Genomic DNA, 27,903 nt, shown 5'->3' with positions numbered 1-27,903 from the left:
ATATATATATATATATATATATATATATATATATATTAACACCAACCAGTAACACAGGGAAATATTCTCTGTGATGTTTTTGAAGGGTTGCATCCATAGGTTTCCACAGATACATTCTGTTCGAGAGAAATAGCTCTCTGATTGGTTTGACGCATCATGTGTCTTGTTCTGCCCATGCTCAACACCTATCTCATTGGTTCAGACGTCTTTAACTGTCATCAGGGGCGGAACAGCCGGCGGATTGTGAGTTGTGATTGGTTTCGGATATGCAGACCGGGAATAATTTGAAAGGAAAAGGGCGTATACCCTACCGTTTAAATTCATTTGTTAAACCGAATGGCCACTGTATCTCAGGGGTCCAGTCCTTAATGATACAATAATTATATAGTACAAAATATATACTCATTAGCTCCTTTAAACTCTTCATAGAGCTGGAATCACGGGAAACCACGTTTTGTATAAGGATGGAAACCGTAAACACGATTTCGGACGGGCTGGGGGCAGATTTTTCGTCGTTCGTTCACGTTGATCTTGACGACGTGGAAAACAACAATAACATTTCTGGAGGAGAAAATTGTGTGTCGGCCTCAACTCAAGGTTTGTGTCAGCAATAACCTGTTGAAAAAAAATGTAACACGGGGTACTTAATGTAATATGTTCACTTACAGAGCGCCACAGGAAGTCATTCCTGCCTGTGGCCATCCAACTAAACAACTCCCACTGAGTGTCAGACACTCTGAGTCAACAGAGTGGAGTCATTACAATTCATATCTATGCTTGCACTAAATATTTAATGTACAGTACGCACATATTGTATATATTTCATATTTAATTTATTTTTTATTCAATTTAATGTTATATTTATTTTTAATCTTGCATGCTTATATTTCTACTCTTGCATAGTGCAATTGTAACAAACACAATTTCCCCCTGTGATCAATAAAGTATTTCTGATTTCTGATAACGTTGTTTTGTTTATCCGTTAGCCTATAAAAGTTGTCTGCGAATGTCAACAAGATCGGAACAGATAATTTAGATCATTAATAACGGCACCCAGCTTGAACAATAACAATATCTAACTGACAAACATTTAGGAGAGGCATGAGTGCCAATCTCCATCATGGCAGCAACATACGTAGAATCACTTCCTCTTAATTCATTAGTTTGCAAAGTAAAAGCACAACGTTCGTTTTTTGGCTTGAGTGCAATGTTGCGAGCTGTGTTACATCGCTTTTAATCTGAAAAGCTGTGAACCTATGATTGAAGATCCTATTGCCTCCTTAACAGCCCGGACCAATGATTTAATGTCATTGCAATATCCGGTTGATCATGGACGCACAACGACCTTATTACTATTAAGACACATCAGCTTTTTTATTAAAAAGGTAAGGAAACCAGCAACGATGAACATAAAGTTGCTCAACTGCCCTCTGCACACAATGTCCAAGACGCAAACGACAAAAAACAGTATTTGGTAGGTCTATGCAGTGTTTTATGTCATTTACTTCAAGTTACCATCCCCTGGAATAATGTTAACTAAGTAGTATTTAAGTGTAGTATTTCTTGAAGTAACATTAACTTAAGTTTTAATTTACGAAAATGACAATTATTCAGATAATTGTATTTTATTTAACAAACTGGTACAGTCACTTTATGGTAAATGGTCTGTATTTGTATAGTGCTTTTCTAGTCCAGAGGACCACTCAAAGCGCTTTACAGTACAGTTTGGTACAGTTTTTGAGTATTAATTAAAACACAACAAACTAAATTATCAACACATTACAATTATTCTAATTTTCTAATTTCTAATGTACTTGAATTTTGTCTTCCATTTCTCTATGCAGGAAAAACCCTGTTTTAGATTTTCAGGGTTAGGGTTAATTTAACAGTGTTCAGCAGATTGTGAGTTTAACTTTGTCAGGATAGCTATCCTGTTGAAAGAAAACGTAATTAGGTTGTTTTTGTTGTTTGTTTTGCCTTACTCTTGTTGAGACAAATTGTGATTTTTGAATTTGGGCTATACTAATAAAGTTGGATCGATTGATTTTTTTATTTCCCACAACAGCTCTATTTCAGAATGATGAGGATGGTGAAGATGAGCGTGATAATGATGACAGTGGCACAGACAATTCTGACATTGAAAATTCAGGCACTACGCTGCAGAGACGTGAACATCATGGAGGAGAGGCTTCAAGTCTTCCCGACACCTTTCAGACAAGCCACCTGCTCTTCTATGAGAGGTTTAAGGCATATCAGGACTACATGCTTGGTAAAGGCACATACAGTACATGTCATCATGTCTGACTCAAACACCAATTTATAATTATGCTCTTTATTTATACATTAGACTGTCGCTCTGAGTTTTTGAATTTATATTTGTGTGCAGGAGACTGTAAGCCCTCTGAGGTAAAGGCCTTCACAGCAGACTACCTAGAGAAAGTCGTGGAACCATGTGATTGGTTGGCTTTGTGGTCAACTGATGTCTTTGATGTTCTTTTGGAGGTGAGACTCACTTGCACCATACATGTTACAACATCAGTCCTGAGATATCTGGTCACGCCATAGATTGCATATACAGATTGATGATGCATAGGGATGAAATGGTGACGGTTCTCATGATATACAGTGGCAAAAAAACCTGATAGGTTGTTGTACAGTTTCAGTCTTTAAAACCATAATAAGGATTTGGGGGAAAAAATGTCATATCAGTCAATATTGACAATTATCACAATTCATTTAATTATATAGACTGAAGAGGCTTTCACAATCATATTGAGTTGCCAGCAAGTGGGGAAAAGTTGCCGACTAGGGGATCCGGGAACATGCCCCTCCCCCAGAGAATAAATATTTGAAAACAACTAATTAATTATAATTGATTATAAAAAAAGTTGGTCACTAATTTAGTAATTCATTTGTTGGGTCTGTTGTTATGCACAGCGTATACTGTGGCATCCATAAGCCTAATTAATACTTCTGTGTCGAATCTACACCGTAGGTATGCACAGGGCCCATAGTTGTGCGTAGGTGTGTATGAGTCGTGCTGCAATTACACCCCGAAACACTGGTGGTAGTAGAGATCTGGCTCGTCAGCTGATTTACAAATTCTCTGGCGTCCCTGTTTACTTCAGAATAATGGCGAGTGTTACTAAGCAGATCGTGTTTGAGATGATAGATGTTGAAGTACTTTTTCTTAAAAAACTGCAACAAACAAAAGAAACCTTGATCCTGATCTTTCAACTCAATAAAAAAAATGGTGGCGGGTCTCTTAGAACAGCTCTTAAGGTCTGCATTGCCTTGAAGCATTGTTTAATTTCGGTGCACCTAAGGGTAAGCATCAATGCATAGGCTATGGCATAGCTTTGATGCAGAAGCATGAATTGGGTTTCCTGGAATTTAGGTTATTCCTATAAAATCTTTACCAGAGGAACTAATTCAGGCGTTCAGTAGGTGGAGTCGTGAGACATTTCGCTTCAACTGCCAAATATTGTTCCTACACAAATATGCGATAATGTTGAATATTGAGATAACGATATGACTTGCGATAGATAAACATAAATAGTCCCTGGCTACGGACTCAGAGACCACGGACCGCTCCTACTGTGTTAATTTGGGACTTTTCATACATATTTGGACATGTTTGGCATCAGTATTTTACTGCTCCTCTCTTATGTATAATTCATGCTGTGCACTGCACCAACTTTTAATCTGTATCGATCAGGGACGTCGGCTGAGAGAGAGATAGAAAGAGCGGGTCTTTGTGCTGTTACTTCCCCTCGGGTTCTATGACCATAAATAAGCTACACAATCCTTTTATATAATCAACTGCAGGTAAGAATTTAAATTTGGGACAAACGGGATCACTAACTTTCCACAGTAGAGTTTAGTTGGAGGAGGCTGTGATGGATATCTGAAAATACTACAGGCTGGATTACCAAATTTATCTCTGTGTATTTTATTAGGGGCTTTCTGCAGAAAGGATCAACACTGAGAGTCACAGGGATCTCAGAGTGCTGATGGAGAACAGTCAAATGCAAGCATCTTATATGGAAGAACTAAGGCTGTTTTACTGAGCCAGTTCAGACTGGTTCTGGAGGCACAGTTTAAGACAGGAATTAAGACACAGGAAGCGGCTGCTGTTACACAAATGTAATTTGAGGGAGATTGAACAATGTACACTGAAGTTACAGTATTTTTGTGTGTCATGGTGACTTGTTGAAATCTGACGCCACGCCTTTAACATGGCGTTTGACAAAAACTCACAGTTTCTATATGCATACATCATTAATGTCTTCTGACAAAGTTTGACATGGTTGTGATCATTGGCAGAGGAGGAATTAATCAAAGCATATGACGTGAAAAAAACAAGATATTTCCTGTTTGCACCGGGGGTGCTGTTATTTTAAGACATGATTGCTATGTAGTTGTCATCAGGCCGGGACTCTGGTCCTCCATGTCCAGTTTGAAATAGATTGGACCATGTATCTCCGAGATACAACAACCTCAACACTGAAGTTACAGCATTTTCATGCATAATGGTGACTTGTTGAAATTTGACGCCATGCCTCTCAAATAATGTGATTATTATTATTTTTCAGGCAAATGAATTGCCTTTATATGGGCTAAAACAAACTCGAAAACTCATGAAACTTTGCAGAAAATTCAAAAATGGAGTAATTTGAAAAGGAGCGTAGCAAAATTGCTGAACAGCGCCACAACAATCGGTACACACGTGCATCATGACCAGACGAGCAAAAAAGTCTTAAGAAGCATTATGAAAAAACGTAACAGGAATTCGGCCATTTTGGATTTAGTGGCCATTTTAGCCTATTTACACATTGTGTAACTCCATTATGCATTGTCCAATAAGCCCAAAATTCTGTTACATGATCATACTCCAGGCCTGAACAGCTCCATATTTCAATATTAACTCAAGGTCATAGCGTCACCTATTGAACAGCATGAAAATTAAGTTGTATTTAACTCTACTGTGAATTGTCCAAATGGCACCAAAATTAAAACCTATAATCACAGTCCCAGCCTGAATGTCAATATTAACTCAGGGTCATAGTGCCACCTGCTGATCGGTGGAAAAAATTTGGTTGTTTTTAACACCACTGTGCATTGTCCAGTCTACACCAAAATTAAAACCTATGATCAGAGAAGTGGCCTGAACAGCTCCATGTGTCAAAAGTAACTCAGGGTCAAAGCGCCACAAAGTGATTCTCTGTGAAACAGGAAAAGATTTTAACTTGACTGTGCATTGTCCAATAAGCTCCAAAACCATGTCACATGATCAGAGTCCAGGCCTGAACAGCTCAATATGTCAATATTAACTCAGGGTCATAGCGCCACCTTCTGAACAGCATAAAAATTAAGTTGTTTTTACCACCACTCTGCATTGTCCAGTCGGCACAGAAATTAAAACCTCTGATCAAAGATGAGGCCTGAACAGCTCCATGTGTCAAAATTAAGTCAGGGTCATAGTGCCAACTACTGATTCACCATAAAACAGGAAGTTGTATTTAACTCCACTGTACATTGTCCAATTGGCCTCAGATTGGGAGTGAAGGAAGTGAACCATTTATTGTTCGCACTGTGCACAAAACGCACGCAACACGTGGTGGTGCCACAATTTGGCTATTTTAAAATAATTTATTTAAGCTGTTTTATTTAGGTGCCTTATTGTGAATGATTGGTTGGTGAATTTGTGTTACCTGTCATCATACTGTATCTGTTTGGGACTTTTATTGTGAATGGTCACCAATGGAAGTTGTAGTTTTGGGAGCGGAGTTGACTGAAATTGTGACATTATGAAACTGCTGTTATCATAAAATTGGGTAATCCCAACATCATTGCTGTTCAATGTAAAGGCTTAAGTGTAATAATATGGCGTCGCCTGTGTCTCAAGGCTTCCATGACAAATTTTGAGGTGGATCAAATGAAAAAGCTAGGCCTAGCATGGTAAAGTATAAAACATTGTACTTTCTGTCACAGCTCAGGGGTTCTGTGACTATTATAGTATATTTGTATAAAGATGTGTTCAGGGTGGAACCTTAATGACACATATGAAGTTTGATAGTGATCGGAGCAAAAACATTGAAGTAACAGCTATTTCAAGTTGTATGCAGACATCGAATTTCACTGCCACGCCATAGACGGGCCAAAATGTGGGTGTCTGCCTTGGTGGCACTGTGGCCACTGTGGCTCTGACATTCCCTGGGTCCATGTAAGGCTCCCTGGGTGTCTATGCCATTGACTTGTCATTGTTCTGACTCTAGTGTGATCAGAAATGAGCTTGGCCTGATGACGTTCCAGGGTCTTGCTCTCTCTCTTTTTATTTAATGTATACTATCGCTTTCATTCTCACTCACATATACATACTCTCTCATCCAGATGTGCTCACAGGTACTGAAATTTGCCAACGATTGAGTTAACATGAATCAGTACCCGGGAGTACTGACATAATTTGGTCGGTACCCTTAAAAAAACAGAGTTCGGTACCCAACCCTAGATATTATTGTTCATAGTTATGTCTCATTACTCCGATACAAGTGTGCTCCCAAACCTTTCTGTGCTTAACATTCATGAACAGTATCGCTGATACTCTGATGTTCTCAACATCCTCTCCATCACAGTCGTGGTCAAAGAAGAGTTGTTTACCCACTGTGTGTTTTCTGTTTGCCAGGCTATTTTCCCAATCATTTCTTATTTCTTTGGTCTCGCAGTGTATAAAGTTTAACACTATCCATCAAGTAATCTGGGCTCTTTGGATTTGGAGATTAGTTCTCTCTGGCAGCTTGAGTTCAGTGTTCAGGAGTAGCGCCAGGTATTTTGCATTTGTCGTGTTGCCGGTCTTAGCTAGAACTGTTCCCCCACACACTCTACAGATAAGGGTTTTCTGCTGTAGGTCGGACGGTTTGAATCTGAACCAATTCCAAATAATGGACGTTGCACCGGTCTTTTTAATCAGTTCTACCCGCTCCGTTTCGCCTTCAGCCATGTTGTTTACCAGAGGAGAGGATGCGTTAGTGTTGTCACGGTACCAACATGTATTTCTGTACTTTTCCAAATAAAAAGAGAACACAAAAAATGTAATTATTGACTTTATTTTAATTGAAAATCTTAGAACTATAACATTATGCATCAGTAATTAAAATAAAATACCACAAAGACAGGCTTACATTTTTTCCAGCGCTACTTTTGTGGAGAGTGAAGGGGGCTGGCGTCGCTTGCTTTTAGCACTGAATGTGGCTTTTTTTCATGGGTATAGAAGTTATAACCTGTCGTTCTCTGAACTCCCTGTGCAGATCTGGGTGCTTTTCCTTCAAGTTTTTGGTCAAGTTGGAAGTGTTTCCACCCTTGGTCACACATGTTTGTAACACCGTTTGCAAAGTGGTGCATCGGTGTTCATGGCTTCACCGTGCTCATTTGTTTTCAAGCCGAAGTAATTCTATTTAGCACTTCGCGCACCTGGTTTATCTACGTGTTGCGGCGTGGATCACCAGCAGCTGCCATTCTCTCTCTGCTCCTGTCTGTCTCTCTCTCTCTCTTTCTCTCCTTTCTCTCTCTCTGTCGCCATATTCCTGCTCCGTTAACTGCTCCGCGCTGCTCGCTCACTTGCTCACTCGCTCGCCTGCTTGTCCTGGCTTGCTCGCTTCGGCTCAAGTTACAACACGGTGATGTCACGCGGCGACGTAAAAAAAGAAAAAGTACCGGTCTTATCCAAGCGCTGTATAGTACCATTTTAAATGCATCAGTACCCAGGTTCCAATTTAGTACCGGTATACCGTACAACCCTAGGATGCGTGCATTGCAGCAAACAGCGGCTCCAAATTCCGCGCGTCGCGGGTAGATTGCGTCATCGCGATAGAGCATATCGTTTATATTGCACATTACTACACCAGAGCCCTTTTCTGTATTTTGTCTGCATGTCTGCTTCAGCATTTTCGTGAAAGTTTCACCTCCACTCTTGTGGTGTGGCTTTTCATGTCTTTGTTGTTCTCTGTGACCTTACGGTCTATTTCTTGTCAGAACAACGATGAGAGAGAGGTCATACTGACATCTTTGAATCAAAATTTTAACACTAACTTTTAGAAGCAAAAATGCGATGAACGAAACAACAGGCGACATCGACAGAAACATGGATAAACACAAGTGTTGTCTCCAAGATGTACAGTAAATCTCTACTGAGAGACAAAGGGTTTGAGACTAAAACTGAAGTCTGCAGTTTTCTTCTGGACAGGTAATTTGTCATATACATATAACTTCTGTTTGTTGTTTGATAGATCACTTTTACAACTATGCACCAGAACTAGAATGTTTGTAAGTTATATTTATATATTCATAAACAAATATTGTTGCAAAGTAAATGTGTAAAATGTGTCGTAGAAACCAGGACTAAAATTAAATAATAATAGGTATGAAACCCCTGTTGTGTCCTTGTGGATCAGGGAACTTGTTCCTGATCTTCTAAACACAGCAGCTGGGGATGACAAGATCCTTCTGTAACTTACAGAGCCATGTTGCCAATAAATAAAATGCTGATATGATGCATAATAATACTCACTGTTGAAAAAAAAAAAACAACGTTTTATCTGTGTTTGCATCTTGCAGGCAGCAGCATTTATTATTGCAAACAAAATGAGGGGCATTTTCCGTCCTTCTTTTCCTTCATGCAACATTAGCACCGGGTGTCTGGTTGACCTGTTAGCAGCCAAGACCTGTGTGACTGCCTTTTCTTGTTCTAACAGCTCTCTCTCTCTCTCACTCTCTCTCTCTCTCTCTCTCACACACACACATACTAGATTACCAGATTATCAGGTCAACCCTCATACATGTTTTAAAGGACATTTTTAATAACTAAAGGCTAATAACTATTGCCCATGGCCACATGATCCATGACAATAATTGTTTTGGGACTGCCTGCTACTATGAAAAGGCATGGTAGTTGGGGTTGTAATAGAGGGGATTAGACTTTTTTTTCGATTAGTTCCTCCTTGATTTTTAGGGAAAGTGACAGAAAATTTTCTTAAAAATTAAAAGTTTAATGGTTAATGAAAATTACCAATAGCAATGTGCAGGCGATGGCCAAAGCATCACAGTCTGGTCCAGTTATTGAGAGTGATGGCTTTGACAACATTGCTCCCACTGTCTATTGAAACACCTGTTTGTCCTCCTCCACGAGTTAAGGAACTCCCTTGAACCACTCCAATATTTTTGCCTGTGTGATCCTCAGGAAAGAAACTTATCTCAAGGCAGGTGTTGTCCAGCTTCCAGTCTTTGTCAATGTAGTGCACTGTCAGGCTGATGTATGGTTTCATCGTTCAGCTCGACCACAGGTCCATAGTTGAGGAGAAAAAAAACGCCAAAAAAATAGTGTAGCTGCTAGTGTATCACAGCATACTTCATTCATCACAGGCAAGGATATGTAACCGTATCAGTACTTTCCATACACCATTTGCTCTTCCTGTCATATGGACTGTAACTAGCGAGAGCAACTAGCGATGCTTGGTTGAGTGGTGAAACAAGTTTGTTGTGTTTCCACCTTTAGCAGTAACAGTTTTCTTGTAAATTTTGCTTTGTTGGAGGTCTGACCATTTGTAAATTTTGCTTTGTTGGAGGTCTGACCTCTTGTAGCCAAACCACCTCCACACTATTAAAGTAGCTTCTTTTTAGAGGCTCACACGCTGCTCTTGGAACGTAAATGCATCATACGCTATTATGTCGCTATATAATTAATATCACAATAAGACACTTATTACATAGAAATTTAGACCAGAATTATCATGGGTGGCATGATATGGCGCAGCCCTACTGCCTGTTAAGTTAAGCATTTTAGTCCTTAAGACCTTTTTGTTTGTCTGGACATGATACATGTGTTTAGGCCCTCAAGAATGCAATCATAATGCCTAAAAAATAATAACAATAACAATAATAATTCCAATAGAGTCATAAGTCAATTACTATTTTTAATTTTTTTTTACTATCCAGTGGCTCAACAATATGCCCACTGGATTTGTCCTCGTTTGCCCAGGGGTAAATGGCTAACCATCCTAAAGTGGGGCATTTCCAAATGAATCATGCTAGTGGATGTGATGGTGCAATGAAGAAAAATAAAACACAGTTTTTTTCACTGTATCAAATCAGAAAGTAAAAGATGAACATTGTTATGATAACAGTGTTGTGGCTGTAGACGTTATATATATTTTTTACCAACCATAATGAATTATATAAATTAACTCTATTATCCATGACACTTAGCAATGAATGTCAAATGTAAGCAATTGCAGGTCATCATTAGTTTAGGAAGGAAAACAACAGTTTTCTTGTAAATTTTGCTTTGTTGGAGGTCTGACCTCTTGTAGCCAAACCACCTCCACACTATTAAAGTAGCTTCTTTTTAGAGGCTCACACGCTGCTCTTGGAACGTAAATGCATCATACGCTATTATGTCGCTATATAATTAATATCAAAATATGACACTTATTACATAGAAATTTAGACCAGTATTATCATGGGTGGCATGATATGGCGCAGCCCTACTGCCTGTTAAGTTAAGCATTTTAGTCCTTAAGACCTTTTTGTTTGTCTGGACATGATACATGTGTTTATAGGCCCTCAAGAATGCAATCGTAATGCCTAAAAAATAATAACAATAATAATTCCAATAGAGTCATAAGTCAATTACTATTTTTATTTTATTTTTACTATCCAGTGGCTCAACAATATGCCCACTGGATTTGTCCTCGTTTGCCCAGGGGTAAATGGCTAACCATCCTAAAGTGAGGCATTTCCAAATGAATAATGCAAGTGGATGTGATGGTGCAATGAAGAAAAATAAAACACAGTTTTTTTCACTGTATCAAATCAGAAAGTAAAAGATGAACATTGTTATGATAACAGTGTTGTGGCTGTAGACGTTATATATATTTTTTACCAACCATAATGAATTATATAAATTAACTCCATTATCCATGACACTTAGCAATGAATGTCAAATGTAAGCAATTGCAGGTCATCATTAGTTTAGGAAGGAAAACATTAAGTGTTGAAGCTGGTGCAGGTCGTCTTCATGTTGACCAGCCTTAAGCTGCCCATTTCTACCATGTTGCTGCTGCCACAGTGGTTGCTGAGGATATCAGGTACTGCAGTGTTTCATGTAATGAAAAGAAAAAAACTCACTATAAGGATGTTTTATGCTGAAATCACTATGTCACATCTGTAGGAGAACATGGATCAAAGGAGCAACATCTGTATATACCGTACAATACAGTTAATAATAATTACTTTTACTAATACTTTTGACACATGTAATATCAGCTGTGTTAAGCAGGCAAGACTGGTATTTACAGTTTATTTTCTGTTCAGCGGGTGGAAGCACCAGATGACTTCAGCAAGAACTGGTGTACTGAAATAAATAAACATTGTACAAGTATATAAAATGTCTTTTTACCTCATCTGTAATTTTCAAGGTGATAATCTCAGTGCTGTTGATAACAGTGCACATCAAGTCTCTCAAATTCTCTGTGTGAAAACGTAAATATATAAAAATTATGAGCACTGTTTACAACAGTGGTGTGAGGAGATTATAATCATATCTAAACTGTCATTACACATCTGCACTGAATCTAATTCACTGTAAATCCTTTACAGGCTAAATACAAGATGGTAATAGTAATGATGGTTATATGAGCCTCTATCAGAACATTTGTGAAACATATAGTTTATATTTATATAATGATTCTTTACTCAAGTGATTCGAAGACAGACTGAGGTAGTTGACTTGCTTCAAACTGTTCATTAGATGTGTTAAATCAATTGTAAATTATCACAATTGTATGTTAAAAATGACTTGACACATGTAAGCATATGTAGTATGATTATGATAATAGATAAATCAATAGGTTTTGCTGTATAGTTTCAGGCTAACTTACCTCTAGTTAAGTTCGATGGGACGACCGCGACCATCCGGAAGCAACAAGACCTGTGCAAGCCGGTTAGGGAAAGCGGGTAGCATGTAGCCTAGCTCCTTAGCCTGAGCTAACCAGATAAGCTCTGTGGGTATGGCTCAGCTGTCAGTCTTCATTCAGCCAACCTCAGCTGAGTTGGGTTAGCCAGGAACTAGAAGGAGTCAGGAACCGGCAAGATGGCACCGGGTAAAACTCCCACTATGAGCCTCATATTCACCTTTTGAGTGAATGCGAAATGGCTAGAATGGAGTTACAGCCATTTAGCATTCACTCACTAATTATCTTTATTGTTTTATCACCCAGCCCTACCTACCCCCAGCCCTATATAGATATTAATGCTGTTGCACTTATTAAAAGCAAAAAGTGAAAACGTAATTTTGTTTTGGAAATTTACCCAAACTGTTACATTTTATTTTTGAAAGTTTTAGAGATTACCCTGATATCTGGAAGTGAAGATACACCTGAAAAGGCACTATAAAATGTTGATTACAGTTATGAGTGCTGACGATTTCAGGTGTGAGTGCTGAAGAGCTGTTCATGATTTCAGGTGCGTGATGTGATCCTGAAGGATCTGAAGGCATGTGTTAGGCTGGTGCTGCCTATGCAGTGTGACACCAGAGGATGTGAACTCACCGAAGAAGCCATGAACTCTCTGCTAGAGGCCACCCAGCACAAAATCCCACTGCAGGAGCTGCATGTTGTCTATGAAGAGTCAGGGGACTTTGATCAGACCGCCCTTGCTCTGGAGCACCTCAGGTGGGACTGCTGAACTGATGCTATACCTGGAGTTTACTTGTTTGCAATTGTACATGTATTTTAAGTTACCTGCCCACATATGCCATTCCACAAAGCCAACTGTGTCTCTTTGGCCTCAGGTTACTCAAAAATCAAGTTTGACCTTAATGACATAATTGATCAATTATTGAGTCTTTGCGCACTTAAGTTATAGTCACAGATTCATTTGGTACCATCCTCACAACTAGAACCAATAGATTCAAACACTCCCTTATACCCTCTACCATTTCCCTCCGAAACCCCTTTCAGGTAGTTATTTACATACTTTTTAATTAGTTGTTTTTATATTTGTATATTCTGATTCTGTTTTATATGTGCTTAATCTATGCATCCCACTGCTGCATAACCAAATGCCCCTTCAGGTTTTTCTATAAGCACGTCTGGAGGCAGTGGGATGAGGAAGATGAAGATGATGACTTTGACTACTTTGTTCGTTGTGTGGAGCCTCGTCTCAGGCTGTGAGTACGCCATGTGATTCTTTGATTTGTTTCTTTGTAATGATAAGTGTTTGTTCATTCCCATTAATCTTGCTGGAAAATGTGTCTTGTTTCAGGTACTACGATATCTTAGAGGATAGAGTCCCGGCAGGCCTGGTGGCAGAATACCAATCTTTATTGGAGAAATGCTCCCAGTGCTTTCAGCAGTTCTCTGTGCTGCGCAGTGTCCTTAGCCCCGACTCAGACTCTGAGCTTGACAGTGTGTCAATGGTGGAGGGTCTCAAGCTCTATGAGGAACTGGAGAAGTTCAAACGTAAACTGCACATAATTGAAAACCCTTTGTTGAGGTAGATCTGTGTCTCCACAATCCATTTCACAAAAACCCTGCAACATCACCACTACTGTCTCTTTCATTAAGCCCTTCTTACTTTTGCACCTATCGCCTCTTGCCTAGGTATGTGTTGGGCTATAAAGGTAATCCCAGGCAGCATTGCGTGCAGAGTCGTGGACCCAGAGCATCTGGTATAAAGGTGGTCCATGTTGTCACAGCCTCCTGCAGCACCGTCCAGCTCCAGTCCCTCCTCACTTCAACGCTATTGCCTCTGTGCTCCTGTGGGGACACTGAGATCCAGGTCACCAACATAATTACACATATTGAATATAACTAGGGTTGGGTCCTATTAAATAGATTTCAATCTGCAAAGATCAGTGTCAAACTATGGAGATGGCAGCTTTTAATTTTCTCAGACATAACCTTTTTCATGGTCATTACTGTAACTGTAACAATAAAAACCATAAACATGATCAGCTTCATAAGGAAAATTCATACAGTAAAGTAAGTTCGTTGGTTAATGTGTTTAAAACTGTAAAAAGCCACTTCTGAAACATGCCAAATGGACTAAATGCACAAAATGAGATGTAGTACAGCCAGATGTGTAAATCTTCACTACACAGACCAAAAAGCTAAAGTGTGGGATATTTTAAACAGGATTATACTGTTAGCTCCTCAACATTAGTTGAGCTGACGCTAAAGTCTGTCCTGAGGGTGGTGCCAGAGGGAATGAGCCCTCACACTAAGTTCTAAGCTGTACTCTATGTATGTATGTATGAATGACAGTGGGTGAGTTCTTGTTGTGCAACTGTCCTAACTTCTGAATTATGTGTTTAGTTCCACAGAGAGCCAGTATCAGCGGTGGACTCATGTCATCAGGGTGATGTGGTCATTGTTCTTCCAGGGATGTACAATGTCAATAGCTCCATCTTCATACCAGACTCCATAACTGTAGAAGGTTAGAAAAAAAACATCGTATTTCCAATGAGATCATAAAACCTTGTTCTTTTATTTCTATTTCTCTTTAGTTATTTTCCACATGCCACAGGTTTTTTCTTACCTATAAATGTATTCTAATCTGAAAAATTAAAGATCCAGTGCGTAAGATTTAGTTTAAAGGGATCTATTTGCTGAAATTGAATAGAAAATAACCCAGTGATGTTTTCACAGTGTGTTTTAGCTAAATTATATTAATTGTTGTTTTTCTTTACTAGAATGGGCCCTTTATATTAAGATACTTTATATTTACATCAGCAGCGGGTCCTCTATACGGAGGCCACCATTTTTATTTTTTTTACAGTAGCCCAGACAGGACAAACTCAACAGTGTTTGAGTTTTTATGACAACTGAAGGTTTCCACAGGTTCTAATTCATGTTTGAAAGGGGTTGGTGAGGTGAGGGAAATTCAGCTGCAACATGCAACTTCACCACCAGATGTCACTAAATTCTTCACAATGAACCTTTAAATAGCTGCAGTGTAGCAGCTCAATTAAAATGATTTTCAGGCTTTGCGAGGCCAAGCAAAGTCTCTTTACCTAGTTTTTATTCTGTTTAAAAGGAGTGAGACGAAGATGAACCATGTGTTTCATCATCCCAAATCCTGCCAACTTACAATAATTATAGACCCAAAGTTTTACCATTAATACGCCCCTTATTAGATTTTAATTAAACCTTGCATGTATGCTTAGGAAATTGTGCAGATGCCCAATGAATATAGCAACTGAGATTGTGGTTAAACTTATGGGGACCTGGAGTGGTCATAGAGGAAAAATATTTAGTGAAGCCACATTTTACTACATGAGCGCTTGAAATTATATTGTGTGTATCAGAGCAGTAAGAAAATTTGAAGAATATCTATATTAAATTGTGAAGACATAAATTGCATCGTAAGCCTAAGGTCACCGTAAAGAAAGGAAAGTTGTATTAATCGAAGAATGTTGAAGTTGTGATATAGCTGGAGGAATTATACACCACCTTATTCATTTTTTCCACAGATTAACTATTCACTATACTATAATATTCAGCAAGGTGCTTTAATGTATATAAGAGTAAAAAGCAAAAGGGACATTATACTGTCCTAGCAATGAGTTGTCCTTTTTCAGTGCTAGATAATTAACTAACAGTGGGAGTTCCTCCCATAAACACAAGGTGCAACTTCTCACTCCACACTTACCTGGTGTGCACAAATTAATTAAAATGTGGGGAAAAAATATATTTAGTGCCTATGCAATAATATTTCAGCACTCAGTATAGTAAAAACTTGCCAAATTATCAAAATACTGGAAAACCACTCTACTTTTATGGGACATCATCAGTCCCACTTGTCACGTTTTTGAGGGAATGAGTAGAGCGGTTGGACCCAAATATGCCTAATAAAAAAGGTTTTTATCAAAAAGTTTCTTAATATCAGGAAGGTCTCTTTACACAAAAACCGAAAGGCAGTCAACTCAAAAATGCTCAGAGCAAAAATAGGGTAGACACAAGGAGACACTAGAGAACTTACTTGAGGGAGGAGAAACAACGACAGGGTGGTGAGACAACTACATAGGGCCCGACAAAGACCAAGGCAAGCACAGAGACTTAAATACACACTGAACTAATGACAAACTAGAGACAGGTGGTATACACACAAGGAGCAAACACTACAAAATAAAACAGGAAAAAGAGTGGGACACAGAAAGAAAGAGTCGGACAAGAAAAACACACCAGGAGCAAAACTACAACATAAAACACGAATCCAAACGTAAGAAAAACATAGGTAGACAAAGATATAAACTAGGAGTACATAATTGAAATGTAAGCTCTCTTCTCATCAAAGAGACCAAAACACTAGAGTCATGACTCCACTTTCTGCTTTGCTGGTTAACTGCAATTAGCATTGGGAGAGGAAGGCTGTTGACTGCCGGGGTACAGCTCCGTCTTTGGCTTTTGACAGTATTGTGCAAATTACTTGATGTTACAGTGTTTCAACCTGACAAAAACAATTCGCTCCCTGTTTCAGTAAATGACAGAAAATATTTGGATATAACAGCCTATGCCGTATACTGACAGATTTCTTTGTTCCTGTGTTGAATGTCTGTGCCAGGCTTTGGTTTTCCTGACGATGTGGTGATTGAGAAGAAAAATAAGGGTGACTCCTTTGTCGAATCCACAGGAGCAGATGTCAGACTGTCCAACATTAAGTTTATCCAACATGATGCTATCGAGGGCATTCTTTGTGAGTACAGATGAAATGAAACGCACATCTATCACTATGATGACACCTCAGTGTAAACCTTGTAGAACACTGATGTCTGTGTTTTTTGTAAAGAAATCTGCCCATGGCCCTGTTTAAAAGGGGTTAAAGGTCCAATGTGTAAGATTTAGGTGCAGAATTTTCATGTAGAATAATCCTCATGATGTTTTCACTAGTTCGTTTTATCTAAATTGTATGAATTGTAGTTTTCTTTACCCCAGAAAAGGCCCTTTATTTTCAAATACTTTATATTTACATCGAGGGTACCCTCTCTACGGAGGCCGCCATGTTTTAAACATTAGTCCAGACTGGACAAACTAAACACTTTTTGAGTTTTAATGACAACTGAAGGCATCCACAGGTTCTTTTTCATGTTTGGAAGGAGAGGGTGAGGTGAGGGGTGTTCAGCTGCAACATGCAATTTCAACACTATAGATATCACAAAATTCTACACACTGTACCTTTAAACAAACTCTGAGCCTAACACTGAAATCTGAAAGGCTGACCTTGTTAACATGCATCTCAGGTGATCCAAGTGGACAGTTCAAGGTACACGTGTTAACAAATCCTAGATGCAGTAAGGATCCAGTCACTCAGACCATATTCGGAGGTGGTCTGGGGCCCAATGTCTTAAAGTTGTGTGAATGCCGGACCACCTACTCAGCTAACATCTTCTGACCCACTACAATTTCGTAATGAACCACAGTTATTTTTATATTCCTCAGTGTTCTCCATACATTGGGTTGTTTGTGGCCCCCCACCACAATACTAACATTTATTGCCACATCATGATTTTATGTTTTATTTTTTTTCTACCGGTTTCTCTCTCACTCGCTCTCTTACTGGCTTTCAGAGGGTTCATTTGCATTTTCTACAGTCACACCCATAGTCATTCAATAGTTTGATGAAAACCCCAGACCACAGCCCTAAGTAATCTGAACTATGACACGCAAGTGACTATTTAAGCTTAAAAAAACGCGTCATAAAGTTGCTCCTAGGGAGCAGACATCTCTTCTCAGCAGTCATGAGATAAGTCCAGTCCAGTGGAGCTGCCAGCCCTGACAGAGTTAAAGGCTGACGCCATATGCCCGACTAACTGACCATGGATGGTAACATGAGTTCCCTGTACATACATTGTATATAAAAATATTCACATATTCACTAACCCTGGACTTTTAGCTCTTTTGGCAAGCAAAAAGTAGTTGCCACTCTCTTTTCCTACCTTCCTCTTCTGCTCAGGATTTTCCTCACTTCCTACCCAACCATTCCCCACCTCCTCCAAAATCCATGTGGTACGTCAGTTGGAGGATTTGGAGGAAATACCCTTTTCTCTGGACTCAAACGGTGTGGATCAAAACAACTTGGGAGGAGAAATTTCATACACATGGATACACAAGGAGGAAGTTCAAAACAAAGTTACAACTTAATTAGTCATTCTCCACAGCTTATGAGCAACGCTTTGAACGCTTGTATGAAACTCTGGACAAGCAGTGTACATTTTTGAGGAACTCATTTTTCGCCTGCAACTCAGCCACATTGATGTTTGTACAACAAAGGTGGGATGTACTGAGTCATTGATGCCTACCCCTGCTACCTAGGAGATACTAGATATGGTAAATGGTCTGTATTTATATAGCCCTTTTCTAGTCTCGATGACTCAAAGCGCATCTATGGGCAGAACTTTTTTCTATGACGGGCATGCAGACGGAATTGAACTGGGATTGAACCGCCAACCCCCTGCAACTGCTCTACTGCTCAGCTCCAGCCATCATCTACCCTCTGGGCCTGTTCTAACTTAAGGTCATGCCGTTTGGACTGAAGAATGCCCCTGCTACATTCCAGAGGCTCATGGATACGCATTTGTTTTGTGTACCTGGAAAACATCATAATTTTCTCACCGTCTTGGGAACAACACTTATATAATGCGCAAGCTTTCATTTACAAACTCCAAAGTTCTGGCACTTTCTGTCACCATTAAAAAGCAAGCTGTTCAGAACATCTCTGAGATTTCTTAGACATATGAGGCTGTGTGCAACTTTCCAGTCCCCAACAACCTAAAAACCTTGGGATCAACAATTTGCCGCTAACATTTCCAAAATGTGGAGCCTTTTCATTCTTTGAAGAAAAAAAGGGATCTATTTTACTCTGTTCCCCTGCATGTCACACTGCTTTTGACACCATTAAACATTATCTGGTAAAGCAGTTTAGTGTCGTTGTTGCTGAAGCACTGTGTTTTCCCACATCATTCGACGTGTCAAAGGTGGGCACGTGACCGTTTGGAGCAATGGTGGGGGTGGGATGGCATGGCTGGTTCCCCATTGGCCGGTTGTCAGCAGGTTGGGGGCGTGAATAAGGAAGGGTGAAGGGTGTGTGTGACTGGAGCGAGAGGAAAGGAGAGGTTCGGAATGTTCTTTTGGCGTGGTTACAGCCGACAGTAATCTGTATAAGTTATAGAAAATAAAGTGGAGTTAAAGAGAACCGATGTCTCGTCTGTCACACCAGAAGGCTACAGTATGTAGTCGATGTGGTATTTTCGTTTCACCTTAGCGATCTGCTTTGATGACGTGCTGGCATTAAACCATCATACTGGGACTTGACCACTTTTCCAGTCGTGTGTGAATGTTCATTTGCTTTTCTTTTACATGACCCGGTCCTAAGCCACGATCCATTGTTAATACGTAGCTTTGCACCATACATCCATGCTTTCCACAGGCACATTCCCGAAGTTACGGCATTTTGACGTAAAACAGCTGCGGTGTCGCAAACTGGTCCACTGGTTTGATTTTACATACTAGTTGATTTGATATCAACACATATGTGTCGCAGGCAGTTTCAGAAACACTTTAATTAAAACACTGACATTTTAAATTTTAAAACATGATATATTACTTTTCACCTCGCGGACCACCAGTGGTCTGCTGACCACACTTTGAGAAAGGCTGTGGTAAAGAAATTGTGTATGAACGCTGTTCATTGTACATGTTTTGTTAGTTTTTTTTTAAATCTGAACTGAGCGAATCAGTTTACAAATAATGAACATGTTTTACGACACTGTTTCACAATACACTCCATGACCTCGCCACAGAATCATTCCAAGATGGCTGGAGTTAACAGTATAGATGCATCTACTACTGCTGAAGCTAGTTTGTTTGAGACTGGGAGCAAGTTGGAGTTTACACACACACAAAGGCCCTGGGGCCCCCCACTTACTCACACAGTGACACACACACGCACACACACACACACACAACCCTGACTGCAGTGTGCAGTACTGTGTTGGCGTTTCCTGTGTCCTCCCTCCACTCTTCTGCTAACCTGCGCACACTTTAACTAATAAACACCAACACTCATCACAAGTTATAAGGACCTGATCAGTACATGAAGTTTACTTAGTGTTGTTTCACTCCAGAGTTTATGAGGCTGCATTTGAACATTTTGTGCACACTTAGTACAACATGAGACGTGGCACTCACAGTCAGGACTGACAAATTCACGATCTGACACCATCGATTAATAATCTATCTAAATCATAACCATCCCAGTTTAAAAAAACTAAACTAATTAGCATGAATTTGTTCATTTTTGGAACTGTTAACTTATGAAGAGCTGTACAAAGAGCTGTTAATTAAAACTTCAGAGGAGCTTGAATTAGTATGCAGAATCCCAAAATGTTGTCGAGAATGCACTGTAGTCATGATCGACATTACTTGCATTAATGAGTCCCAGTTACTGCTACAACAGAGAGATGGTCACCTGTTTATTAGTATTGAGCTTAACGTGTGTCCACATCTCACCAAATCGAAATCTGCACGTGCATCACCGCATCATAAGGAAGGTGTTTGCGCACCCCAAGAGCTACTTGGAGTGGAAAAAAACTCAGACGATCACCTAGAAGCTGTTTTATACGGACCCAGACCCATTAGATTTTGACTGAGAATTTCTATTCTAACATGCGCAGCTTTTCTTGCATTAGTAAACCCTGGCAGCACAAGATAGAGTTCACTAATCTCACTGAACAAGAAAAAGTCGGAACAAAGAGAAAAGGACTGTTGGTCTTGTGTTTAGTTGTTAATGTTTGTTGAGATTGTTTATATGCGACATGTAGTTTGTTCATATGTGAAATGTAGTTAAGAAAAAAGAAGAAAAGGTGAAACTCAAACTACACCTTTTCACTTTATTTTAAGATGCCTTTTGCAAATCTTATTTGTCTTGAAATGAGAAAAGAAATTTTTTCATTCTTATTTTGTTATTAGAGTGACTCCCTTTTCAAGTTGAAACTTTAAAATAAATATTGTTAAAATACTGTTAAATTGTATTTTTTTTATTTTGTCATACAGACATTTAAACTACTAGGCTACTTCAAATGGTACTGAATCAAAACACATATTATGATGTTTCAGACCTTTGCATGAGGAAATTCTCTTTAACTGGACCTATTTGAATTGTAATTGATTACCCCTGTTCTAAAGTGTGGGGGTCTATAGTAAGACACTGGTTTTCATCTATTTTGTTGTTGGACGGCTTAATCTAGATTTATATATCCCTTTTAATTGAATGGAAAAAGTTCTTGCACTCATTTTGCATGGGACTGTAAAAGGCAGACTAGCAGTTCAGACTGGGCTATATTTTGTTGTGGAATAGTGCCTTGAAGTGCATACCAGTTGTTCATTTGTGTGGCTCATACAACTGATTGCTTTAAAGTGGTCTGTTAGGCAATCAAAACAATCTTCAGTCCCACATTAACAACTTTTCAATATATAAGCTCTGTAATTTACCTTGATATAAAGCATTGTAACATCCTCTGTCAATTTACCAAAGACATGCCAGATGTGAAGCCTTTATATTTCGCGATAAATGATTCACGAGATATGTGTTTGACATACAGACAGACGTTTGTGGAATTAATAGGTCTGTATGTTTCCTTTAGTCTACAGTGACTAATGCAGTGCCCATTTACACCTGCCTGAACAAATGTGATGGCAGATGGCTGATTGCAAGGCCTGCTTGGCCTGTCTTAACTCAACTTGCACTGGACACTGCGCATTTGATAATGCAGCAGTTGGCTACTTCAGACAGTGTCTGAGTGACTGCGTAGAAAGTGCACTCATAACTATTTTCCACCTGCCATGAGCAGGCATGGGCACTTGTTGTGTTCCCATGGCAACTCTGCTTTCCTTTGCTTTGAAACAGGCTTAGATAAGTGTTTAGAAACTGGATAACTACTTACTAAATGTAAATATAAAACATTTTCTGCTGCCGCTGTTACTGGAAATGTGCTCAATTGGTGTATTTAAGTCTAAAATAAGTAGTGAAACATGACTCGTTTTTGTTTTATAACTACCAGGTGTTCGTCAGGGATCTCTGAACATGGAAAACTGTGTGCTGCAGTGTGAGACCACTGGAGTTACTGTCCGAACATCAGCCCATCTAAACATGAACATGTGTGACCTGTATGGATCCAAGGTATAATGCTGATTACAAATGTAAACTTGTCTGAAATGCAACCTAACTGTCTTTAAACATGTGACAGCTCATTTTGTAACTGTCCAGACCATGATTTCACTGTTCTAGTTGAGTTACCGGCAGGGTTCCTGCGGCACCTTAAAAAGTTACCATAAATTGTCTGCAAAGTATTTGTACATTTTTACACAGACTGTCCTACCACAAGAAACATCTTTGGTCGTGAGACACTGCCAGTTTCATGCTTTTAATAGCGTTACACCGATGGGTGTTGATTTCTTCTAAGCTGAATATTCAGTGTTCATGTGGGCAGAGCACGACACAGCACCACACAATTCTTAGTTTTGCAAATCAGTGGTCAGCTCTTGAACTGCAATGAGCCCTTTAATGCCTGACAGTTATGTCTCTCAATGTCGTTTGGAGTGTGTGCACCATTCAACAGTGTAGCTTCTTAACACAATCAAACATCTGCAAATTTAAGAAAGAAGCAGTGTGTAGCAGTAAGACACAGTAATGTATTAATTATATTCCTTTAGGATACATTGTAGTTTTAGAGAAAACATTTTTATGAACACTTACATTACCACCCCGCACTTCTGGGAGGTAGCCTGTGTTTATCCCTTCTGCCCGCCATGGCAAATCAGAACTTTCGTGTGGTCATGAAGTGTATGTAAAGGATGAGTGAGCAATCCATTTTTGTGCAGCATAATAGTCATGTGATCAAAAAACATGTTTTATGTTAAAGTCAATGAAGCTTTATTGGCAGAAATGACCATAACGTTGTACAACAACCTAATATACAAACAGACCAATAATAATTGAACAACAATGGTAATAACAATTGGCATAAATGAACAGGATATTAACAACAGAAAAACATACACTTGTGTGTATTTGTATATATAATGTGTGTGTAAAGTAATTGTTAGTAATTTTCCTCTAATGTCTTCATATTTTGACCACTCTGTCAGAAAAGGTTACTATAATGGCGATTTGTCCTCAAACTTGATTAAAAAAGCAAAAGAAAAATATCTGAAAATCAAACAGCCTTAGGGGTAAATCTTACGCAGGGAATAACTCCATTGTCCAGGCAGGCGTCAAATTTTGTGTACCTTACTTTTATATTTTTGCAAACAAACATATGGCAATGGCATCTGCTGTCTCTCTTACCCTGATAAAAAACCATGAACCCATCCCGGTGCCTGGCTGCCTATGCCCGCCTAACCAGATATACACTGCTCAAAAAGATTAAGGGAATGCTTAATCGTCACAGTATTACATCAAGTCAGTTGAACTTCAGGGACGTATCATTGTACACCCTGTTCAATGACAAATAAAATGTACAGCAGGTTTAAAATGTGCAGATAGTGCAGTGTGCAATAGTGCAATGTAAACAGTTGAATACAATTTTTTTTAAAAACAGTTCAGGGGGTGATGGAGGCTACAGCTCTGGGGAAGAAGCTGTTTCTCAGTCTGTTTGTGCGGGGGGTTGTGCTTTTTTGATTTTCCTCAAAAAGAAGAGCCACTGTTGAGCTTTCTTCACCAGGTGGGAGGTGTAAAGGGCCCACGTCAGATCCTTTGTGATGTGGATTCCCAGGAATTTGATGTCATTCACACTCTCCACTTCCTCACCATTTATGTGAAGAGGGGTAGGTGTGGTCTTCCTGGTTCTCCTGAAATCCACAATGATGTCTCTTTGGAAAGCACAAGTGATGTGAATCAATTTGACCTGCTTTATTGCAAAAAAAAGTCAAAACAATAGAGAGGCAAAAGCAAGACAACCCCCAATGGTTTTGCACTGGATGGCAACAGACAACTCTTTACTTATCCTTCCTGAGTGATTCTTCTCTAATTTTGTGTTCTGCTAGTGCCCTTGTCACTATTGGCATGAGGTGATACCTGCGGCCCAATCAGGTTGCACTGGTACTCCAGAATACAATATCACTATTGTTTTCTATGACTATCATTCTAAAGGCATAATCTCACTAGGTATATTAAACACATAAAACTGAATGTTTAACTATTAAACACGAACAAACACTAAGAAAACAGTAAATAGCTCCAATAGTTACCCCCACTCAATGTTATTATTCTGATTTCTTTTAAATTTTTTGGGTGTAAAATTTATTGAAGATCTTAGAAGGGTCTTAAAAAGCATTTAATTGGACTTTTAAATGGTGCAAGAATCCTGACCAGTCAAATTGTTGTTTTTGGCGACACTACCTGTTTTCAGAGAAACAGCTTTACAAAATTCAATTCCAGAGTCCAGAGTGGGAGCTGGTTCCACAGGAGAGGAGCCTGGTAGCTGAATGCTCTACCTCATGTTCTACTCTTACAGACTCTTGGAACTGCAAGAGAGCCTGTGTTTTGGGAACGAAGTGATCTATTTGGATAGTACGGTGTTATCAGGTCTTTGATATATGAAGGGGCTTGATTGTTAAGGGCTTTAGATGTGAGGAGCAGTATCTTGAATTTTATTCTGAATTTTACAGGGAGCCAATGTAGAGAACCTAAGACAGGAGTAATATGATCTCTCCTTCTAGTTCCTGTCAACACTCGTGCTGCAGCATTTTGGACTACCTGGAGACTTTTTACCGACTAAGTGTGACATATTGATAACAAAGATTTACAGTAATCTAGTCTAGAGGTAACAAATGTGTGGACTAGTTTTTCAGCATCCTTCTGATACAGGATGTTTCTAATTTTCTAATATTGCGCAGGTGGAAGAAAGCGCTCCTAGAGACTTGTTTTATACAGTATGTGGGTCAAATGACATGGTCAAACATAACTCCAAGTTTCCTCACAGTGGAGCTGGAAGTAAGAAGTTTTGGGTCATCCAGGCCTTGATGTTGTTCCTGAAGTTGAACAAAGTGATTAGAGTCATGCCAAACAACCTAACACTCTTGCTCAGCAGCAAACAACAGGTAGACATAGTTGAGAACAGAAGGTAAACATCATGGAGCAATTACAGTGGAGTTCAAAAAAAGGCTTAAAGGGATTAAACACTAGATTCATCAGGTTGACAGAAAAACCAATTCCACATTAATGATCATGTTTCTTTTTAACTGCTGGATATGGAAATACGCTTCTGTTTGATAACATGCTCAATCTTTCTACTTTGACCCCCCCCCCCCAAAAGACATGTAGGTTGATTGCAGAAAGGATTAAGTTCGGCCCTCATGTATTTCTGACTAAGTAGCCTGACTGACACTTTCTGGGTATCATTTACAGTGATTCTTTGATTGTTCTTAGTTATGCTGCTGTGTGTTCTGTACAGGGGGCTGGTGTGGAGATTTACCCTGGCAGTGTTTGCAGTCTAATTAGTAATGGCATCCATCACTGTAAGGACGGAATCCTCATAAAGGTGAGAAGAGACTTGCAGCAGGAGAGAGTAACACAAAAGAGTAATAAAAAACCCACAAACGTATCATTATCACCAACGCATGGCAATGCAGAATATTCATTCAAGCCAGACAACATTTAGGTGCTCATATTGGTAATCAAACTTAATGATTATTCATTGCCTCCCAGACAGCGAATGTAAACTTCAACTCTAATACATTTTAGTTGAAACTTTATTATAATGAAATTACTGGCCACTTGAGATCACTCATGATTCACAATAGAAAATGTATGTTCTCAAACAGTAGTTTTTCAATTTAATAAATAAATTAACTAAACCACAAAATGGTGATATGTTTAGTCCTTTAGAATGAGTACTTGTACCTGTTAAGGGACATCTTGTGATGCTAATGAACGATACAGTCATTGTGAGTAAAACTGCCAATAGACCAAAATTTGCTTGGTTATACTTTTACTGAAATTAGCAAGTATAAGCAGATTTTAACTCTCGTAAACCCGTTTGATAAAAGCCAGATGTAAGCTTTTTCACCAGTAGAAAAGGGGCTTTAAATTCACAGCAGCCTTGTCCTGATGGTTTCTTACATTCAACACTCTGCTCTAACAGAATCTAGGAGCTCATTTAACACAGTGGTTAGATGTGAAAACCTGGTCACATTTATGAATCACATGTTTAACACACTTAGAAATTGGACTATAGGCAGCTAAAGTGGAGTCCTGTTCCTTATATCTGAAAAACCAGTGTCATTAATCAATGTGACATTTAAAATCTAACATGCAGGATTTTGCTGATGAGCTGGATGTGATGCCAACCATCACCATGGAGAACAATGTAATCCACAATAATGAAGGCTATGGAGTTATTGTCGTGAAGCCCAACACAGGAGTTCAACGCAGAGCTCCTTTGAACAGAAATGAAGGTAGGCATTGTTGCTTATACAGTCACAATGTATCATTAAATAATGAGACAAAATGAAGCAGAGGGAATGGTAAATGGTCTGTATTTATGTTCAGTTTTGCCATCTACCCATTCACACACACATTTGCTTCAGTGCATCTATGTGCTGCACCTTCTCTATCACACATCAATCACACACTGCCTGCACAGCTATCAGGCACAATTCGGGGTTCAGTGTGTGGGAGACTAGGATCGAACCCACGACCTTCTGGTCAGTGATTCGCCAGTTCTATTTCCTGATCCAAAGCCAGCAGGTATGTTCAGAAGAAAAATGAATACAGAAAGAGTTTAACTGATCCTCTGTTCCCAGATGACCCTGTAAAAGACTCTGCTGGAGAGACAGCTGAAGATGGACAGCAGGCAGGAGTTTTAGATCCTCTCCTTGTCTCAACATCCTTCGCAAGCCCAAACTCCAGCAGCTCAGCAGCTCAGCCCAAGTCAAAAGAGAACAACAGCACAGATGGTGACATAGCCTCTTTCTCAGGCAGGAGATGGCAATTCAGTCGTCAAATGAGCAGAAACAAGGAGACTTGCAGTCAAGCGGTCCAGGATCTGATGGACCACCAGATTTTCATCTCCATTCAAGGAAACCAGTTCAGACGTAATGGCATGGGAGACTTTGGCACCTTTTTTTACTGACAAATATCTTGGCACTTTTTTTTTTTAACACACATCCATAGAAATAATTTGACATCATATTTTATCTTATTTCCTTTGTCATGAATAAATGTAGCTGATTCACATTAGGTAGAGATGATATCGGCAGAATAGTTAGTAGATAATGAGTGCATTTAATTTTTTTTTTTCAACTATAACTTAAAAGTACAGTAACAGTGAATGGATCCACATTTGAATTTTTATCTTATTTATTCCTCTTGCCTCCTGAAACTTAATTATTTTAATTTTTAAATGAACTATTAGTTTGAAAACCACTAGTTTTGGTAGTGCAATGCCAGGTCTAATAAATGTTATATTGAAGGTGGTGGCTTGTTGAAAGTCGAGCACCATTGTTGATTTCTCATATGGTGCATCTTTTTTGTTTGTGTGTTTTGTTTTTTAAGGTGTATTGATGTGTTTTATGAAATAAAGAAAGTACAAAGTCTTAAGTTTGTGGAACAGTAATTATAACTAGTGCTGCAAAGCAGCACTGTTCAGGCCATGCATCATGGTCGATGCCATCAAGTGAAAGGTGAAAATTACATGTAAATTGAATTAAAGTTGTAAAAAGAGACTTGCTTCCTGTTGCCAGTAGGTGATGTTATAACTATCGTTACAGACTAATAGATCTGTTCAGGTCAAGGCTCTGTAGAAGCCTGATGAATTTGGGGATTGGACAATGCACAGTGGGGTTGAAACCA

The 27,903-nt window shown here is 39.1% G+C and overlaps 1 protein-coding gene across 1 annotated transcript; it reads left to right on the top strand.

The window, feature by feature from the left end:
* Positions 1-269: 269 nt before the first annotated feature.
* shcbp1 (SHC SH2-domain binding protein 1) lies at positions 270-27,651 on the top strand. The gene is made up of 13 exons (XM_069522385.1): positions 270-597; positions 2,066-2,269; positions 2,387-2,502; positions 12,517-12,725; positions 13,127-13,222; positions 13,318-13,548; positions 13,656-13,833; positions 14,370-14,490; positions 16,618-16,749; positions 22,112-22,230; positions 25,505-25,591; positions 26,369-26,507; positions 26,856-27,651. The coding sequence occupies exons 1-13, from the start codon at positions 465-467 to the stop codon at positions 27,182-27,184; spliced, it is 2,094 nt and encodes a 697-aa protein (XP_069378486.1). The 5' UTR covers positions 270-464; the 3' UTR covers positions 27,185-27,651.
* The last annotated feature ends 252 nt before the right edge of the window (positions 27,652-27,903 follow it).

This window comes from Paralichthys olivaceus, chromosome 1 (genome assembly GCF_024713975.1).
Source record: "Paralichthys olivaceus isolate ysfri-2021 chromosome 1, ASM2471397v2, whole genome shotgun sequence".
Classification (NCBI taxonomy): domain Eukaryota; kingdom Metazoa; phylum Chordata; class Actinopteri; order Pleuronectiformes; family Paralichthyidae; genus Paralichthys; species Paralichthys olivaceus.
The sequence above is the reverse complement of the archived record's forward strand: the minus strand, read 5'-3'. Positions and strand labels throughout refer to the sequence as shown.